Below are 20,244 nucleotides of genomic sequence, written 5' to 3'. Positions count from 1 at the left end.
TCTGGTCAGGTTGAATGTGTGGGGGGTGTTTCTGGTCAGGTTGAATGTGTGTGTGTGTGGGGGTGTTTCTGGTCAGGTTGAATGTGTGTGTGTGGGGGGGTGTTTCTGGTCAGGTTGAATGTGTGTGTGTGTGGGGGTGTTTCTGGTCAGGTTGAATGTGTGTGTGTGTGGGGGTGTTTCTGGTCAGGTTGAATGTGTGTGTGGGGGTGTTTCTGGTCAGGTTGAATGTGTGTGTGTGGGGGGGTGTTTCTGGTCAGGTTGAATGTGTGTGTGGGGGGTGTTTCTGGTCAGGTTGAATGTGTGTGTGGGGGTGTTTCTGGTCAGGTTGAATGTGTGTGTGGGGGGGTGTTTCTGGTCAGGTTGAGTGTGTGTGTGGGGGTGTTTCTGGTCAGGTTGAATGTGTGTGTGGGGGTGTTTCTGGTCAGGTTGAGTGTGTGTGGGGGGTGTTTCTGGTCAGGTTGAATGTGTGTGTGGGGGGTGGGGTTGAATGTGTGTGTGGGGGGGTGTTTCTGGTCAGGTTGAATGTGTGTGGGGGTGTTTCTGGTCAGGTTGAATGTGTGTGGGGGGGGGTGTTTCTGGTCAGGTTGAATGTGTGTGGGGGGTGTTTCTGGTCAGGTTGAATGTGTGTGTGGGGGTTTTTCTGGTCAGGTTGAATGTGTGTGGGGGTGTTTCTGGTCAGGTTGAATGTGTGTGTGGGGGGGTTTCTGGTCAGGTTGAATGTGTGTGTGGGGGGTGTTTCTGGTCAGGTTGAATGTGTGTGTGGGGGTGTTTCTGGTCAGGTTGAATGTGTGTGTGTGGGGGGTGTTTCTGGTCAGGTTGAATGTGTGTGTGGGGGTGTTTCTGGTCAGGTTGAATGTGTGTGGGGGGTGTTTCTGGTCAGGTTGAATGTGTGTGGGGGGTGTTTCTGGTCCAGGTTGAATGTGTGTGTGTGGGGGGTGTTTCTGGTCAGGTTGAATGTGTGTGTGGGGGTGTTTCTGGTCAGGTTGAATGTGTGTGTGGGGGGTGTTTCTGGTCAGGTTGAATGTGTGTGGGGGGGTGTTTCTGGTCAGGTTGAATGTGTGTGTGTGGGGGTGTTTCTGGTCAGGTTGAATGTGTGTGTGGGTGTTTCTGGTCAGGTTGAATGTGTGTGTGGGGGGGTTTCTGGTCAGGTTGAATGTGTGTGTGTGGGGGTGTTTCTGGTCAGGTTGAATGTGTGTGTGGGGGGTGTTTCTGGTCAGGTTGAATGTGTGTGGGGGGGGGGGTTTCTGGTCAGGTTGAATGTGTGTGGGGGTGTTTCTGGTCAGGTTGAATGTGTGTGGGGGGGTGTTTCTGGTCAGGTTGAATGTGTGTGGGGGGTGTTTCTGGTCAGGTTGAATGTGTGTGGGGGTGTTTCTGGTCAGGTTGAATGTGTGTGTGGGGGTGTTTCTGAGGTCAGGTTGAATGTGTGTGTGGGGGTGTTTCTGGTCAGGTTGAATGTGTGTGGGGGTGTTTCTGGTCAGGTTGAATGTGTGTGTGGGGGGTGTTTCTGGTCAGGTTGAATGTGTGTGGGGGTGTTTCTGGTCAGGTTGAATGTGTGTGTGTGGGGGGTGTTTCTGGTCAGGTTGAATGTGTGTGTGGGGGGTGTTTCTGGTCAGGTTGAATGTGTGTGTGGGGGTGGTGTTTCTGGTCAGGTTGAATGTGTGTGTGGGGGGGTGTTTCTGGTCAGGTTGAATGTGTGTGTGGGGGGGTGTTTCTGGTCAGGTTGAATGTGTGTGTGTGGGGGTGTTTCTGGTCAGGTTGAATGTGTGTGTGGGGGTGTTTCTGGTCAGGTTGAATGTGTGTGTGTGGGGGTGTTTCTGGTCAGGTTGAATGTGTGTGTGGGGGGTGTTTCTGGTCAGGTTGAGTGTGTGTGTGGGGGGGGTGTTTCTGGTCAGGTTGAATGTGTGTGTGGGGGGGGTGTTTCTGGTCAGGTTGAATGTGTGTGTGTGGGGGGGTGTTTCTGGTCAGGTTTGAATGTGTGTGTGGGGGGGGTGTTTCTGGTCAGGTTGAATGTGTGTGTGGGGGGTGTTTCTGGTCAGGTTGAATGTGTGTGTGTGGGGGGGTGTTTCTGGTCAGGTTGAATGTGTGGGGGTGTTTCTGGTCAGGTTGAATGTGTGTGTGGGGGGGGGTTTCTGGTCAGGTTGAATGTGTGTGTGGGGGGGGGTTTCTGGTCAGGTTGAATGTGTGTGTGGGGGTTTCTGGTCAGGTTGAATGTGTGTGTGGGGGGTGTTTCTGGTCAGGTTGAATGTGTGTGTGTGTGTGTTTCTGGTCAGGTTGAATGTGTGGGGGGGTGTTTCTGGTCAGGTTGAGTGTGTGTGGGGGGGTGTTTCTGGTCAGGTTGAATGTGTGTGTGTGGGGGGGTGTTTCTGGTCAGGTTGAATGTGTGTGTGTGTGGGGTGTTCCTGGTCAGGTTGAATGTGTGTGTGTGTGGGGGGGGTGTTTCTGGTCAGGTTGAATGTGTGTGGGGGTGTTTCTGGTCAGGTTGAATGTGTGTGTGGGGTGTTTCTGGTCAGGTTGAATGTGTGTGGGGGGTGTTTCTGGTCAGGTTGAATGTGTGTGTGTGGGGGGTGTTTCTGGTCAGGTTGAATGTGTGTGTGGGGGGGGTTTCTGGTCAGGTTGAATGTGTGTGGGGGTGTTTCTGGTCAGGTTGAATGTGTGTGTGTGTTTCTGGTCAGGTTGAGGTGGGGGTGTTTCTGGTCAGGTTGAATGTGTGTGTGGGGGGTGTTTCTGGTCAGGTTGAATGTGTGTGTGTGTGGGGGTGTTTCTGGTCAGGTTGAATGTGTGGGGGTGTTTCTGGTCAGGTTGAATGTGTGTGTGTGGGGGTGTTTCTGGTCAGGTTGAATGTGTGTGTGTGGGGGGTGTTTCTGGTCAGGTTGAATGTGTGTGTGTGGGGGTGTTTCTGGTCAGGTTGAATGTGTGTGTGTGTGGGGGGTGTTTCTGGTCAGGTTGAATGTGTGTGTGTGTGGGGGTGTTTCTGGTCAGGTTGAATGTGTGTGTGGGGGGTGTTTCTGGTCAGGTTGAGTGTGTGGGGGGGTGTTTCTGGTCAGGTTGAATGTGTGTGTGTGTGTGGGGGTGTTTCTGGTCAGGTTGAATGTGTGTGTGTGGGGGTGTTTCTGGTCAGGTTGAATGTGTGTGTGGGGGGTGTTTCTGGTCAGGTTGAATGTGTGTGTGGGGGGTGTTTCTGGTCAGGTTGAATGTGTGTGTGGGGGGTGTTTCTGGTCAGGTTGAGTGTGTGTGGGGGTGTTTCTGGTCAGGTTGAATGTGTGTGTGGGGGGATGTTTCTGGTCAGGTTGAATGTGTGTGTGGGGGGGTGTTTCTGGTCAGGTTGAATGTGTGTGTGGGGGGGTGTGTGTTTCTGGTCAGGTTGAATGTGTGTGTGGGGGTGTGTTTCTGGTCAGGTTGAATGTGTGTGTGTGGGGGGGGTGTTTCTGGTCAGGTTGAAAGTGTGTGTGGGGGGGTGTTCCTGGTCAGGTTGAATGTGTGTGTGTGTGTGGGGGGGGGTGTTTCTGGTCAGGTTGAATGTGTGTGGGGGGGGGTGTTTCTGGTCAGGTTGAATGTGTGTGGGGGGGGTGTTTCTGGTCAGGTTGAATGTGTGGGGGTGTTTCTGGTCAGGTTGAGTGTGTGGGGGGGTGTTTCTGGTCAGGTTGAATGTGTGTGTGTGTGGGGGGGTGTTTCTGGTCAGGTTGAATGTGTGTGTGGGGGGGTGTTTCTGGTCAGGTTGAGTGTGTGTGGGGGGGTGTTTCTGGTCAGGTTGAGTGTGTGTGTGTGGGGGGGTGTTTCTGGTCAGGTTGAATGTGTGTGTGGGGGTGTGTTTCTGGTCAGGTTGGATGTGTGTGTGTGGGGGGGGGTGTTTCTGGTCAGGTTAAATGTGTGTGTGGGGGGTGTTTCTGGTCAGGTTGAATGTGTGTGTGTGTGTGTGGGGGGTGTTTCTGGTCAGGTTGAATGTGTGGGGGGGTGTTTCTGGTCAGGTTGAGTGTGTGTGGGGGGGTGTTTCTGGTCAGGTTGAATGTGTGTGTGTGGGGGGGGGTGTTTCTGGTCAGGTTGAGTGTGTGCGTGTGGGGGGGGGTGTTCCTGGTCGGGGAGAGTGTGTGTGTGGGGGGGTGTTTCTGGTCAGGTTGAGTGTGTGTGGGTGGGGGGGTGTTTCTGGTCAGGTTGAATGTGTGTGTGGGGGGGTGTTTCTGGTCAGGTTGAATGTGTGTGTGTGGGGGGGGTGTTTCTGGTCAGGTTGAATGTGTGTGTGGGGGGGGGGTGTTTCTGGTCAGGTTGAGTGTGTGTGTGTGTGGGGGGGTGTTTCTGGTCAGGTTGAGTGTGTGTGGGTGGGGGGGTGTTTCTGGTCAGGTTGAATGTGTGTGTGGGGGGGTGTTTCTGGTCAGGTTGAATGTGTGTGTGTGGGGGGGTGTTTCTGGTCAGGTTGAATGTGTGTGTGTGGGGGGGTGTTTCTGGTCAGGTTGAATGTGTGTGTGGGGGGGTGTTTCTGGTTAGGTTGAATGTGTGTGTGTGTGTGTGGGTGGGTAGTGTGTGTGTGTGTGTTGCAGTGTTTTCACTGAGCAGTAGAACTGAGTTGTGTTGGTGTTGTTATAGTAACAGAAAGAGATCTTCAGTACAGATGACATCATCATACATCTGGAGGTGGAGTCAGAAGCTGATGCTGTGATATTTTTTTTAATGTATTGCCTTATTGCTGAATGAACACACACGCACACCTGTGTGAAAACAGATGTGTATCACCTGTTTCCTACATGAAGGTGTGTGTCACAGAGACAGTTTGATAAGCTCCGCCCCCTGTCTTGAAGATGAGGGAAAAGCTCCAGCTTCACCTCTGACAGTTACACAGCACTGACACTGGAGACTCCTTCCTCACATCCACACAGTGGAGTGTGTGTGCTGTACATGTCCCTGTGAAGGAGCTGTTCCTATGGAAATGATAAGGTATCAGAGCGAGGTCATTAATATAAAGTTGCACTCCAGTCAAAGCTACTGATAGAGAGAATTAATCACCTTATCCACCAATCAGAATTAATCGCCCCCTGATCCACCAATCAGAATGAATCACCACCTGATCCACCAATCAGAATTAATCACCCCCTGATCCACCAATCAGAATGAAATCAACTGATCCACCAATCAGAATTAATCACCACCTGATCCACCAATCAGAATTAATCAACTGATCCACCAATCAGAATTAATCACCACCTGATCCACCAATCAGAATTAATCACCTCCTGATCCACCAATCAGAATTAATCGCCCCCTGATCCACCAATCAGAATTAATCACCTCCTGATCCACCAATCAGAATTAATCGCCCCCTGATCCACCAATCAGAATTAATCACCTCCTGATCCACCAATCAGAATTAATCAACTGATCCACCAATCAGAATTAATCGCCCCCTGATCCACCAATCAGAATTAATCACCCCCTGATCCACCAATCAGAATTAATCGCCCCCTGATCCACCAATCAGAATTAATCACCTCCTGATCCACCAATCAGAATTAATCACCACCTGATCCACCAAACAGAATTAATCACCCCCTGATCCACCAATCAGAATGAAATCAACTGATCCACCAATCAGAATTAATCACCTCCTGATCCACCAATCAGAATGAAATCAACTGATCCACCAATCAGAATTAATCACCTCCTGATCCACCAATCAGAATTAATCACCTCCTGATCCACCAATCAGAGTGCAGAACAATGAAGATTAAAGATAAAGGTGATGTTGAATTGTTTATTTAACATATGTGATTAATTGATAATTATAATCATTTTTAGAGGCCAACTACGTTGTAACCAGCTGGACTAGCGGATCAAGCTAGCTTAACTCAGCTGAAACCTGGTTGTCATGGTAATGCCGGAAGCTGTTCTGACAGCAGGGGCAGTTCTGATATAGAAATCCCTGTGTCTAATGTGAGTTAGTTTAAGCTAATGAAAGGGATTGCCGGAGCAGGTGGGGACGTGTCCAAATGTCCATATTCATGCATATTTATAGCTCCTTGTATTAATAATGAGGCTGAATATCTAAAGATGTAACTGGGGTGATTGTTATGTAGAGGCATACTAAAGCTTCAATTCTATGCAGACTAATTTGACACCTTCAGGCGGATTTTAAAACTACAGCCATGATGCTAAAATCACATGCTAATCTGCTAAGCATGGAAACCATGTTTCAGGATTTAACCGTTATTTGTACAGACATGTTGCATAAACAGCAACTGTTTTAAGGGAACTTCCCATAAGACGTCTGAGAATGAAGAACACGTGTGTGTTTGTCTCTGTGTGTGTGTGGTTTGTGTTAGATTTGAGAAGTTTCAAAACTTCCTGTTTTTGCACCTGATCTCTAAACTGAGAACAGGAAGCAGAGCAGGAGCTGAAAACATCAGCGCTCATAACACGCTGTAATGCACACTAATTAGTGCTGCTCTCAGCACCGGCTGAAGAAACAATGAGTGACTCTGTGGAGAAAAGTTCAGACTCTCCTGCACAGACGGAAAGTTCTGGAGCTGCTGGACTGTTGAACATCTCTCTTCAGGAGAGGCTGGATGATGAGAGTGTGATCTTTAACGACTCGAGTCTCTCTGAACAGATCCACTCTGAGCTCCAGGGCCTGCGTCTGGACGACTGCCTCACCGACGTCATCCTCAGCGTCCAGGATGAGAAGTTCTCCTGCCACAGAGCCGTCCTCGCTGCCGCTAGCCTCTACTTCAGGTGAGTCGCTGTATGCCTCGATGACCAGTGAGTCATTCAGAAGATCATGGACCAGTGTAGACAGAAACAACACTTCTAATGAGATGAACAGCACTTTATTCTAATCTTGAACACACAGTGAACACAAATGTTGAGCTCTATCTTTTGTTGTATCTCAACAAGCAGTCCTGACCCCGAGTGCTTCTGCTATTGCTTCCACTAGACATGTGAATGTGCTTATTTACAGATGAAGAGATCAGTCTAAGAGATATGAATGAATCAGTGAAAGATGGGATGTTCTGGATGTGTGTTGTGATTTTCAGAGCGATGTTCTGCACAGACCTGCGAGAGAAACATGAACAGTGTGTGAACATTCAGGGAATCGATGCAGAGGACATGAGGATGCTGCTGGACTACACATACACTAGCAAAGTACACATTAGCAAAGACAACGTCCAGAAAACTCTGGAGGCAGCCAGTCTCTTCCAGGTGTGTGATTATTATAGAGAGTGTGTGTGATTATTATAGAGAGTGTGTGTGATTATTATAGAGTGTGTGATTATTATAGAGAGTGTGTGATTATTATAGAGAGTGTGTGATTATTATAGTATGTGTGATTATTATAGAGTGTGTGATTATTATAGAGAGTGTGTGATTATTGTAGAGAGTGTGTGATTATTATAGAGTGTGTGATTATTATAGAGAGTGTGTGATTATTATAGAGTGTGTGATTATTATAGAGAGTGTGTGATTATTATAGAGAGTGTGTGATTATTATAGTATGTGTGATTATTATAGAGTGTGTGATTATTATAGAGAGTGTGTGATTATTGTAGAGAGTGTGTGATTATTATAGAGAGTGTGATTATTATAGAGAGTGTGTGATTATTATAGAGAGTGTGTGATTATTATAGAGAGTGTGTGATTATTATAGAGTGTGTGATTATTATAGAGAGTGTGTGATTATTATAGTGTGTGTGATTATTATAGAGAGTGTGTGATTATTATAGAGAGTGTGTGATTATTGTAGAGAGTGTGTGATTATTATAGAGAGTGTGTGATTATTATAGAGTGTGTGATTATTATAGAGAGTGTGTGATTATTGTAGTGTGTGTGATTATTATAGAGAGTGTGTGATTATTATAGTGTGTGTGATTATTATAGAGAGTGTGTGATTATTATAGTGTGTGTGATTATTATAGTGTGTGTGATTATTATAGAGAGTGTGTGATTATTATAGTGTGTGTGATTATTAGAGAGAGTGTGTGATTATTATAGTATGTGTGATTATTATAGTGTGTGATTATTATAGAGAGTGTGTGATTATTATAGAGTGTGTGATTATTATAGAGTGTGTGATTATTATAGAGAGTGTGTGATTATTATAGTGTGTGTGATTATTATAGAGAGTGTGTGATTATTATAGAGAGTGTGTGATTATTATAGAGTCTGTGTGTGATTATTATAGAGAGTGTGTGATTATTATACAGAGTGTGTGATTATTATAGAGAGTGTGTGATTATTATACAGAGTGTGTGATTATTATAGAGTCTGTGTGTGATTATTATAGAGAGTGTGTGATTATTATAGTGTGTGTGATTATTATAGAGAGTGTGTGATTATTATAGAGAGTGTGTGATTATTATAGAGTCTGTGTGTGATTATTATAGAGAGTGTGTGATTATTATAGAGAGTGTGTGATTATTATAGTGTGTGTGATTATTATAGAGAGTGTGTGATTATTATAGAGAGTGTGTGATTATTGTAGAGAGTGTGTGATTATTAAAGAGAGTGTGATTATTATAGAGTGTGTGATTATTATAGAGTGTGTGTGATTATTATAGAGAGTGTGTGATTATTATAGAGTGTGTGATTATTGTAGAGAGTGTGTGATTATTAAAGAGAGTGTGTGATTATTATAGAGTGTGTGATTATTATAGAGAGTGTGTGATTATTATAGTATGTGTGATTATTATAGTGTGTGTGATTATTATAGAGAGTGTGTGATTATTATAGAGTGTGTGATTATTACAGAGTGTGTGATTATTATAGTGTGTGTGATTATTATAGAGAGTGTGTGATTATTATAGTGTGTCTGATTATTATAGAGAGTGTGTGATTATTGTAGAGAGTGTGTGATTATTGTAGAGAGTGTGTGATTATTATAGAGAGTGTGTGATTATTATAGAGAGTGTGATTATTATAGAGTGTGTGATTATTACAGAGTGTGTGATTGTTATAGTGTGTGTGATTATTATAGTGTGTGATTATTATAGAGAGTGTGTGATTATTATAGAGTGTGTGATTATTATAGAGTGTGTGATTATTATAGAGAGTGTGTGATTATTATAGAGAGTGTGATTATTATAGAGAGTGTGTGATTATTATAGAGAGTGTGTGATTATTATAGTGTGTCTGATTATTATAGAGAGTGTGTGATTATTATAGAGAGTGTGTGATTATTATAGAGAGTGTGTGATTATTATAGAGTGTGTGATTATTATAGTGTGAGTGTGATTATTATAGAGAGTGTGATTATTATAGAGAGTGTGTGATTATTATAGAGAGTGTGTGATTGTTATAGAGAGTGTGTGATTGTTATAGAGTGTGTGATTATTATAGAGTGTGTGATTATTATAGAGAGTGTGTGATTATTATAGAGTGTGTGATTATTATAGTGTGTGTGATTATTATAGAGAGTGTGTGATTATTATAGAGAGTGTGTGATTATTATAGTGTGTGTGATTATTATAGTGTGAGTGTGATTGTTATAGAGTGTGTGATTATTATAGTGTGTGATTATTATAGTGTGTGTGATTATTATAGAGAGTGTGTGATTATTATAGAGTGTGTGATTATTATAGAGAGTGTGTGATTATTATAGAGTGTGTGATTATTATAGAGTGTGTGTGATTATTATAGAGAGTGTGTGATTATTATAGTGTGTGTGATTATTATAGAATGTGTGATTATTATAGAGTGTGTGTGATTATTATAGTGAGTGTGATTATTATAGAGTGTGTGATTATTATAGAGTGTGTGTGATTATTATAGTGAGTGTGATTGTTATAGAGTGTGTGATTATTATAGTGTGTGATTATTATAGTGTGATTATTACAGTGTGTGTGATTATTATAGAGTGTGTGATTATTATAGTGTGTGATTATTATAGTGTGTGTATGATTATTATAGAGTGTGTGATTATTATAGAGTGTGTGATTATTATAGAGTGTGTGATTATTATAGTGTGTGTGATTATTATAGAGAGTGTGTGATTATTATAGTGTGTGATTATTATAGAGTGTGTGATTATTATAGAGAGTGTGTGATTATTATAGTGTGTGTGATTATTATAGTGTGTGTGATTATTATAGTGTGATTATTATAGTGTGTGTGATTATTATAGTGTGTGATTATTATAGTGTGTGTGATTATTATAGAGAGTGTGTGATTGTTATAGTGTGTGTGATTATTATAGTGTGTGTGTGATTATTAGTGTGTGATTATTATAGTGTGTGATTATTATAGTGTGTGATTATTACAGAGTGTGTGTGATTATTATAGTGTGTGTGTGATTATTATAGAGTGTGTGATTATTATAGTGTGTGTGATTATTATAGTGTGTGTGTGATTATTAGTGTGTGTGATTATTATAGAGTGTGTGATTGTTATAGTGTGTGTGATTATTATAGTGTGTGATTATTATAGTGTGTGATTATTACAGTGTGTGTGATTATTATAGAGTGTGTGTGATTATTAGTGTGTGTGATTATTATAGAGTGTGTGATTATTATAGTGTGTGTGTGATTATTAGTGTGTGTGATTATTATAGTGTGTGATTATTATAGAGTGTGTGATTATTATAGTGTGTGTGATTACTATAGAGATTGTGTGATTGTTATCGTGTGTGTGATTATTATAGAGTGTGTGATTATTATAGAGTGTGTGTGATTATTATAGTGTGTGATTATTATAGAGTGTGTGATTATTACAGAGTGTGTGATTATTATAGAGTGTGTGATTATTATAGTGTGTGATTATTATAGAGTGTGTGATTATTATAGAGTGTGTGATTATTACAGAGTGTGTGTGATTATTATAGTGTGTGTGTGATTATTAGTGTGTGTGATTATTATAGTGTGTGATTATTATAGAGTGTGTGATTATTATAGAGTGTGTGATTATTACAGAGTGTGTGATTATTATAGAGTGTGTGATTATTATAGAGTGTGTGATTATTATAGAGTGTGTGTGATTATTACAGTGTGTGTGATTATTATAGTGTGAGTGTGATTATTATAGTGTGAGATTATTATAGTGTGTGATTGTTATAGTGTGTGTGATTATTATAGTGTGTGATTATTATAGTGTGTGATTATTACAGTGTGTGTGATTATTATAGTGTGTGTGATTATTAGTGTGTGTGATTATTATAGAGTGTGTGATTATTATAGAGAGTGTGTGATTGTTATAGTGTGTGTGATTATTAGTGTGTGATTATTATAGTGTGTGATTATTATAGAGTGTGTGATTATTATAGTGTGTGATTATTACAGAGTGTGTGTGATCATTATAGTGTGAGTGTGATTATTATAGTGTGTGATTATTATAGTGTGAGTGTGATTATTATAGTGTGTGATTATTACAGTGTGTGTGATTATTATAGTGTGTGATTATTAGTGTGTGATTATTAGTGTGTGTGATTATTACAGTGTGTGTGATTATTATAGAGTGTGTATTATAGTGTGTGATTATTACAGTGTGTGTGATTATTATAGAGTGTGTATTATAGTGTGTGATTATTACAGTGTGTGTGATTATTATAGTGTGTGATTATTAGTGTGTGATTATTAGTGTGTGTGATTATTATAGTGTGTGTGATTATTACAGTGTGTGTTATTATTACAGAGTGTGTGTGATTACTATAGTGTGTGTGATTATTACAGTGTGTGTGTGATTACTATAGAGTGTGTGATTATTGTAGTGTGTGTGTGTGTACACACTCTATTAAATATGAACTGAAATCTGCTCTGGTGTAGTTCCCCAGGGTGATGGAGGCGTGTGCTCGTTTCCTGGCCAGTTCCCTGCACCCGGAGAACTGTGTTGGGATTCTGCGCCTGGCTGACACACACTCCCTGGTGGAGCTGAAAGCACGTGTGCAAGAGTACATTGTGCAGAACTTTGGGCATGTGGTGAAGCATGATGAGGTTCTGGAGCTGCCGTTGGACGTGCTGATGGAGCTGCTGCATAGAGACGAGCTGGCTGTGAGCGACGAGGAGTGTGTGTATGAGGCGGCCATGCGCTGGGTGAAGGCGTGTCACACCGAGCGCCTGCCCTCCCTGGCCCGGGTTCTCGCTCACGTGAGACTACCGCTGCTAGAACCCTGCTACTTCCTGGAGAAGGTGGAGAGCGACGCCATGATCCGCTCGTGCACTGAGGTTTTCCCACTTCTACAGGAGGCTCGAGCTTATCACCTGTCCGGGAGTGAGGTGGTGTTTATATACGCACACGCACACACACATAAGTATCTTTAAAGGTGTCATTACAGCATGTGGGTTGGAGCCATGTGAATGTATCCTGGTGATTGTGTAGCATGCTCAGGTCAACTCCATCATTGTAAGTCTGAGGTGTGTGTGTACAGGTGATTTCAGAGCGCACTAAGCCCCGCCTTCATCAGTACCAGTCAGAGGTGTTTGTGATCATCGGGGGCTGCACTAAAGATGAGAAGTTTGTTTCGGAGGTGACGTGTCTGGACCCCCTGCGGCGGAGTCGACTGGAGGTGGCCAAACTGCCCGGGACTGACACCGAGTCAGAGAGCGAAGCTAGGAAGTGGGTGGAGTTTGCCTGCGTCACCTTCCGAAATGAAGTGTACCTCTCAGGTGAGAGAACAGAAAGGAAGTGATGTGCTCCAATAATACCCACTGGGTGTTTATGAAAGTAACACAGTGTGTGTGTGTCAGGTGGTAAAGAGACACAGCACGACGTGTGGAAGTACAACGCTTCACTGAATAAGTGGATCCAGGTGGAGTACCTGAGCACAGGGCGCTGGAGACATAAGATGGCCGTGGCAGGGGGGAAGGTGTATGTGATGGGGGGATTCGACGGTGTTCAGAGACTCAGCAGTGTGGAGGCGTATGACCCCTTTCACAACAGCTGGGCAGAGGTGAGCTCTCTGTTTTCACTGAGTGATGATCCAGTACCGTTACAGACACAGTCATTTAGAGGTCAGCGTGCTTCTTCTCGTCCCTCAGGCCGCTCCTCTGCTCATCGCCGTCAGCTCGTTTTCCGCCGCCAGTTACGGCAACTGCATCTACGTCATTGGTGGTGGACCAAACGGAAAACTGGCCACCAACAGCCTGCAGTGTTTTGAAGCAGCTATGAATAAATGGACGCAAAAAAGCCCGATGCCCATTGACGCTAAATGCACCAACGCCGTCACCTTCAGGGACTCCATCTACATCGTGGGTAACGGACCCTCCTCTCCAAACATCTCTTCTCTTATATTCTTCTTTCTCCTTCTCCCTAGCACGTCTCTTTTTTCCTCATTACCCATCTGTCTGTCTCTCACCCCTTTCTAGTTCTCTCTCTCTCCTTGCTTCTGTCCCAGTCTGTCTCCGCCCCATACCTGTCTATTTCTCTCTGACTCACTGTCTGTGTGTGTGTGTGTGTGTGTAGGCGGGGCGATGAAGGCATTGTTCAGCTACAGTCCAGACACGGACGTGTGGACGTTGGTCACTCAGCTGGGCGGTGAGAGAGCGAGTTGTGGTCTCTCAGCATGCTGTAATAAACTCTTCATCACTGGAGGGAGGGACGACAAGAATAGTGTCATCGCCACGGTGCTCTGCTGGGACCCGGACAAGAGGACGCTGACGGAGGAGTGTGTGCTGCCGCGCGGCGTCTCTCACCACGGCAGTGTGACGCTCAGGAAGTCCTACACACACATCCGCAGGATCGCACCCACACACACCGAGTGACATCATCACCACGTTTACACTGAACTGACCAAAACCCAAAACACTGCCCAGCTCTGAGGCTCACAGAAATGTTTATTAAGAAAAAGAGTAGAAAGATACAAACTCATGTAAAAGTCAGGCAGTGTGTAGAACAGAGCACAGAAATCCAGCTGTGTTTGTCACACATGCACATGTGGCACACACACACACACACGTTTCCCCTGATACACATACCTGCATTATTCAAGTCTGACATAAAAAAGCACAGATATTTCAGCTCTTCAATGTGAAGCTCAGTAGTGAATAAGCCCCGCCTCCTGATATCCCATCATGCCGTTAGACAGGACACAGCTGTGTAATGGTCCCAAAGCAAAATATGGAGCTCCGCCCACCAGATACCGTGTGTCAAGGCTGAAAGGATTTTGATTGGCTACATGCAACAACCAATGAGAATGCACCAGAGGCGTAGTTACGTATCTGTTACATGACTAGCAGAACTCACTGTGTGTTTGTTCAGGGTTTGTTTCCCAGCTCTGTTCATTACGCTAGCTAGCTATAAGTTAAGCACCTAGCTAAATGATAGCCAGTAATGCTATAAGGCAGAGAAATAGCTAGCTAATGTGCTGCAGGCTGTAAAAACTAGCATGCGCAGCAGCTGTTGCCATGTTAGCATGCACTAGTGTTAGCTCCCAGTTTGTCATGGTGACATTCAATCGGTAAATTTTAGCCGATCGAATCTCGTGTTCTGTTCTAAACTCCGCCTCCTCTACATTCTTACTGGTTCACAGTCGTAGCCAATCAGAATCCTCTCTGGCCGCAGAGTCGGTGTGAGACAGGACGTTCATCTGCGGTGGCGAGAACGTGTCCTGCTCTCGCGTTCACGCCCGTAATCGTATGACCGTCCGCGATCACGTGACCGCTCCCGCTCTCTCCTCTCCCAGCACTCCTGTTTGCGTTTCCCGTCGTCACGGTAATGGCCTCGCGAGTCGCTGTGGGAGCGTCTCCGTCGGTCTCTGTGGAGACTCTTATCACTCCTAGCTTGCGGGGACCTCTGGCTCCTGTGTTGCCGTGGCGAAGGGCTGTGGCTGCCGGAGGAGCTGTATGTTCCCGAGCGACTCCGACTGAGGAAGGAATAACACGTCACACGTTAACGAGCGATAACCACACCCACTCTCACCGTGTCTCCATGGTAACAGACTCACCGTCTGTGAGGAGAGGGGGATCTGGAGCGCCTCCTGGAGGCAGAGTGACCATTCTGCAGGACTCCACTCTCCTCCTTTTTCACACTGTGAGAAACAAAACACACACACACACCCCATCACTGTCTACACAACACACACACCATCTACACAATACGCCCACACACACACACCATCACTGTCTATACAACACACACACCATCTACACAATACACCCACACCATCACTGTCTACACAACACACACACACACACCATCACTGTCTATACAACACACACACCATCTACACAATACACCCACACCATCACTGTCTACACAACACACACACCATCACTGTCTATACAACACACACACCATCTACACAATACACCCACACCATCACTGTCTACACAACACACACACCATCACTGTCTATACAACACACACACCATCTACACAATACACCCACACCATCACTGTCTACACAACACACACACACCATCACTGTCTACACAACACACACACCATCACCATCTACACAACACACACACCATCACCATCTACACAACACACACATCACTAACTACACAACACACACACCATCTACACACACACACAATCTACACAACACACACAAACACTCCATTACCATCTAGACCTTGCACACACACACACACACACACATACCCCATCACAATATACAACACACACACACACCTGGAAATGGGGCTTTTGGAGCTCAGGGCTCGCTCCTCTTTCTCCTCTCGCACTTGTTTACTGTTTTCTTCGGTCTTCACCTCTCTGGGCGAACCTGAGCAAAGAAAAATTATTATTACCAAACACACACACACAGACAAACATGTGGTGCTATACAAATAAACACACACACACACCAGGTTTAGAAGCAGGAGAGAAGGCAGTGATGTGGCTGAGAGCTGGAGTGATGCTATAGTTCACACCCTTTCCCTTCAGCTTCTCCTCCTCCAGACTCATCTTCTTCTTCTCCAACTCCTTCTCCAACTGAGCAATGTCCGGCTGACACACACACACACACACACACACACACACACAGTCATTCAGGAGGAACAGGATCTCTCACTGTGCAGCTGTTATTAATAAAGTGTGTGTGTCTCCTGGACGGTGAAGTGTGTGTGTGTGTGTTTCACTAGTGAACATGTGGAGAGTTGGTTATTAACACACCTTACTCCTGGAGTACAGCTTCAGCGTACAGATGCAGATTTCTCTGATCTCTGACTCTGACGCTCCGAACAGGAGAAACCAGTGTGGCCTGGTGGGGAGAGGAATCTGACCACACACACACACGTCGCTTAAATTAGTTGCGTCTCTACTGAGTGATGAGACATGTATCAGAGGAGGTGGGGTTTGTAAACAGGAAGTAGTGGTGTGTGTGTTCACCTGTAGAGCACAAGCAGCCAGGTAGATACAGGCACAGGCGATGGTCTCTGGCTCAAACCTCACAAACACATCAGTCCTGAGCGCATCGTTCATGTAGTTCCTGTAAAACAACACACACACACACACACACTCCTGAACATGGTGTAGAGTGGACCAGAGTGATGGAACCACATTAGACACATACCCAGCTGATATTAGTGTATCGTCTTAATAAACACAGTGTCTTAATAAAGCAGTAACAGCCTCAGTGTGGTGTTAATAAAGGTGTAATTACACATAACTCCACCCACCAGGCCGTCTGCACCAGGATCTGGTTCTTCTCACACTCCAGCACCTGCAGGTACATCACGATCATCTACACACACACACACACACATCAGGACCTGGAGCAGGACTGAAGCTCGGGCAGTGAGTAGCCGGTGGTTGTGTGGTGTTACCTTGTGCGGGTGTTTGACGTGGACGCAGAAGCCCAGCTCCTTCAACACGCGCCGCTCACCTTTAATCACCTGGTTCTTGGTGTTGATGTAATTCTGATCCAGTAACAGTGGAGCACTCCTGACACACACACACACAAGGCCCTCAGTGTTCTCAGTGACACTACAGCTGAGCAGAGCGTGATGATGATGATGATGATGAAGATACCTCTTCCCTGCTCCCTGCTTCAGGTGATGGAACACGTTGATGACGTCACGCACTCTCCTAGGACACTCCTCGATCTTAGACGCCAGATTCAGACATGCCATGGCCACGATCTGACACACACACACACACACACACACGCACCCACACACACACACTCATTCATTTCAGGGTCATTAGCAGAGTGAGTTAGAGTTATGATGTCACTGCAGGCTCTCTAGCTTACCTCAAAGCTGTGTTTGATGAAAGATTTGGAGTAAAAGAACCGCTGGTAGAGGACCTGTCCTGTCGCCATGGCAACCTGGAGTAGGAAGAAGAAAGCAGGTCTGATTGGAATCTGAGGCTGGGAGGGGCTTTATCTGAAACCGAACGGCACACAAAAACAAAACAACAACTAGCTGTGTGTTAGCTGAGGACCGGTCAGTGTTAGCAGTGTGTTAGCTGAGGACCGGTCAGTGTTAGCAGTGTGTTAGCTGAGGACCGGTCAGTGTTAGCAGTGTGTTAGCTGAGGACCGGTCAGTGTTAGCAGTGTGTTAGCTGAGGACCGGTCAGTGTTAGCAGTGTGTTAGCTGAGGACCGGTCAGTGTTAGCAGTGTGTTAGCTGAGGACCGGTCAGTGTTAGCAGTGTGTTAGCTGAGGACCGGTCAGTGTTAGCAGTGTGTTAGCTGAGGACCGGTCAGTGTTAGCAGTGTGTTAGCTGAGGACCGGTCAGTGTTAGCAGTGTGTTAGCTGAGGACCGGTCAGTGTTAGCAGTGTGTTAGCTGAGGACCGGTCAGTGTTAGCAGTGTGTTAGCTGAGGACCGGTCAGTGTTAGCAGTGTGTTAGCTGAGGACCGGTCAGTGTTAGCAGTGTGTTAGCTGAGGACCGGTCAGTGTTAACGGTGTGAATCAGAGTAAAGCTGTGACCTGAGGGAGTCTGAGGAGGATCCCCGCGGACTGGATCAGCTCACAGCCCAGGATCCTCAGCTCGGTCTCGGTGTGGAGCTGCAGCCCGTCCCGCATGGACGGAGTCTCTGAGCGCTTCTCCTCCGGCACCAGAGAGCTGTCTATAGCCAACAGGACTCCTGAATAAAGCGCGTCTCCGATCACAATCCCCGCGGTGCCGCCCGGAGCCGGACCCGGAGCCGGACCCGGACCCTGACCCTGACCCGGACCCGGAGCCGGTACACTCGGGGATAACACACCCGAAAACATTTTATAAATACAGTCTAGAAAAATAAAGCCGACTACTAAACTCTCTCTTAACGGAAAGTTTGGGTTCCGGAAATCATGTAACAACTATGCGGAAATGACGTCAGCTCCGTTTAAATTCGAAATCCCGCTACATACCGCGAGAACACAACGTTGCCTCAGGGGGATTTCTGAGAAATGTAACAACAACAACAACAACAACAATAATAATAATGATAATAAACACCACAGAGCGCCTTGCTCTAGTTCCCTCTGATGTGAGAATTCATCTGTTTTGTTAATCTCAGCTGTTCCTGTTACTGAGAACCTGTAGAGAAGAGTAAACTCATCAAGAACTTCAAGCTCCAGCTTCACCTCTGACTGACACACACACACACACACACACACTGATACACAGCACTGACACTGGAGACTCCTTACACACACACACACACACACACACACACACACACACACACACACATACTGATACACAGCACTGACACTGGAGACTCCTTACACACACACACACACACACATACTGATACACAGCACTGACACTGGAGACTCCTTACACACACACACACACACACACACACACATACTGATACACAGCACTGACACTGGAGACTCCTTACACACACACACACACACACACATACTGATACACAGCACTGACACTGGAGACTCCTTACACACACACACACACACACACACACATACTGATACACAGCACTGACACTGGAGACTCCTTACACACACACACACACACACATACTGATACACAGCACTGACACTGGAGACTCCTTACACACACACACACACACACACATACTGATACACAGCACTGACACTGGAGACTCCTTACACACACACACACACATACTGATACACAGCACTGACACTGGAGACTCCTTACACTCACACACACACACATACTGATACACAGCACTGACACTGGAGACTCCTTACACACACACACACACACACACACACACATACTGATACACAGCACTGACACTGAAGACCCCTTACACACACACACACACACACACACACACACACTGATACACAGCACTAATACTGGAGACTCCTTACACACACACACACACACACACACATACTGATACACAGCACTGACACTGGAGACTCCTTACACACACACACACACACACACACATACTGATACACAGCACTGACACTGGAGACTCCTTACACACACACACACACACACACACATACTGATACACAGCACTGACACTGGAGACTCCTTACACACACACACACACACACACACACACATACTGATACACAGCACTGACACTGGAGACTCCTTACACACACACACACACACACACACATACTGATACACAGCACTGACACTGGAGACTCCTTACACACACACACACACACACATACTGATACACAGCACTGACACTGGAGACTCCTTACACACACACACACACACACACACACTGATACACAGCACTGACACTGGAGACTCCTTACACACACACACACACACACACACTGATACACAGCACTGACACTGGAGACTCCTTACACACACACACACACACACACACACACACTGATACACAGCACTGACACTGGAGACTCCTTACACACACACACACACACACATACTGATACACAGCACTGACACTGGAGACTCCTTACACACACACACACACACACACACATACTGATACACAGCACTGACACTGAAGACTCCTTACACACACACACACACACACACACACACTGATACACAGCACTGACACTGGAGACTCCTTACACACACACACACACACACACACACATACTGATACACAGCACTGACACTGGAGACTCCTTACACACACACACACACACACACACACACTGATACACAGCACTGACACTGGAGACTCCTTACACACACACACACACACACACACACACACACTGATACACAGCACTGACACTGGAGACTCCTTACACACACACACACACACACACACACATACTGATACACAGCACTGACACTGGAGACTCCTTACACACACACACACACACACACACTGATACACAGCACTGACACTGGAGACTCCTTACACACACACACACACACACACACACACACTGATACACAGCACTGACACTGGAGACTCCTTACACACACACACACACACACACACTGATACACAGCACT

General features: G+C 45.4%; 2 protein-coding genes across 5 annotated transcripts; one reads left to right on the top strand and one right to left on the bottom strand.

Moving 5' to 3' along the window:
* The first annotated feature begins 4,553 nt into the window (after nt 1-4,553).
* On the top strand, nt 4,554-13,717 carry klhl6 (kelch-like family member 6). Its single transcript, XM_058395297.1, has 7 exons — nt 4,554-6,717; nt 7,020-7,185; nt 11,736-12,185; nt 12,338-12,575; nt 12,657-12,859; nt 12,948-13,161; nt 13,372-13,717. The coding sequence occupies exons 1-7, from the start codon at nt 6,455-6,457 to the stop codon at nt 13,668-13,670; spliced, it is 1,833 nt and encodes a 610-aa protein (XP_058251280.1). The 5' UTR covers nt 4,554-6,454; the 3' UTR covers nt 13,671-13,717.
* Nucleotides 13,718-14,490: 773 nt separating this feature from the next.
* Nucleotides 14,491-18,153, bottom strand: LOC131356356 (cyclin-L1-like). 4 transcript variants are annotated; one of them, XM_058395302.1, is made up of 11 exons: nt 17,787-18,153; nt 17,108-17,182; nt 16,885-16,994; nt 16,680-16,797; nt 16,533-16,597; nt 16,243-16,342; nt 16,027-16,131; nt 15,720-15,861; nt 15,544-15,637; nt 14,852-14,935; nt 14,491-14,770 (listed from the first exon to the last, which is right to left on the bottom strand). In XM_058395302.1, exons 1-11 carry the CDS (start codon nt 18,072-18,074, stop codon nt 14,491-14,493), a joined length of 1,461 nt encoding a protein of 486 aa, XP_058251285.1. In that variant the 5' UTR covers nt 18,075-18,153. The 4 variants fall into 4 exon arrangements, with proteins under 4 accessions (XP_058251285.1, XP_058251284.1, XP_058251283.1 ...); XM_058395301.1 differs by having other exon boundaries at nt 16,680-16,994; XM_058395300.1 differs by having other exon boundaries at nt 16,027-16,342.
* Between the last annotated feature and the right edge of the window lie 2,091 nt (nt 18,154-20,244).

Source organism: Hemibagrus wyckioides, linkage group LG07 (assembly GCF_019097595.1).
Source record: "Hemibagrus wyckioides isolate EC202008001 linkage group LG07, SWU_Hwy_1.0, whole genome shotgun sequence".
NCBI classification, from domain to species: Eukaryota; Metazoa; Chordata; class Actinopteri; order Siluriformes; family Bagridae; genus Hemibagrus; species Hemibagrus wyckioides.
The sequence above is the reverse complement of the archived record's forward strand: the minus strand, read 5'-3'. Positions and strand labels throughout refer to the sequence as shown.

Excerpts from the sequence above, each read along its gene's own strand:
- klhl6 (XM_058395297.1), top strand. The coding sequence starts at position 6,455 with ATGAGTGACTCTGTGGAGAAAAGTTCAGACTCTCCTGCACAGACGGAA. Across the intron at positions 7,186-11,735 it reads AGGCAGCCAGTCTCTTCCAG|TTCCCCAGGGTGATGGAGGC; the intron begins GTGTGTGATTAT and ends GCTCTGGTGTAG. Across the intron at positions 12,186-12,337 it reads ATCACCTGTCCGGGAGTGAG|GTGATTTCAGAGCGCACTAA; the intron begins GTGGTGTTTATA and ends GTGTGTGTACAG.
- LOC131356356 (XM_058395299.1), bottom strand. The coding sequence starts at position 18,074 with ATGTTTTCGGGTGTGTTATCCCCGAGTGTACCGGCTCCGGGTCCGGGT. Across the intron at positions 15,862-16,026 it reads AGCTGTACTCCAGGAGTAAG|CCGGACATTGCTCAGTTGGA; the intron begins GTGTGTTAATAA and ends TGTGTGTGTCAG. Across the intron at positions 14,936-15,543 it reads TCCAAAAGCCCCATTTCCAG|TGTGAAAAAGGAGGAGAGTG; the intron begins GTGTGTGTGTGT and ends TGTTTCTCACAG.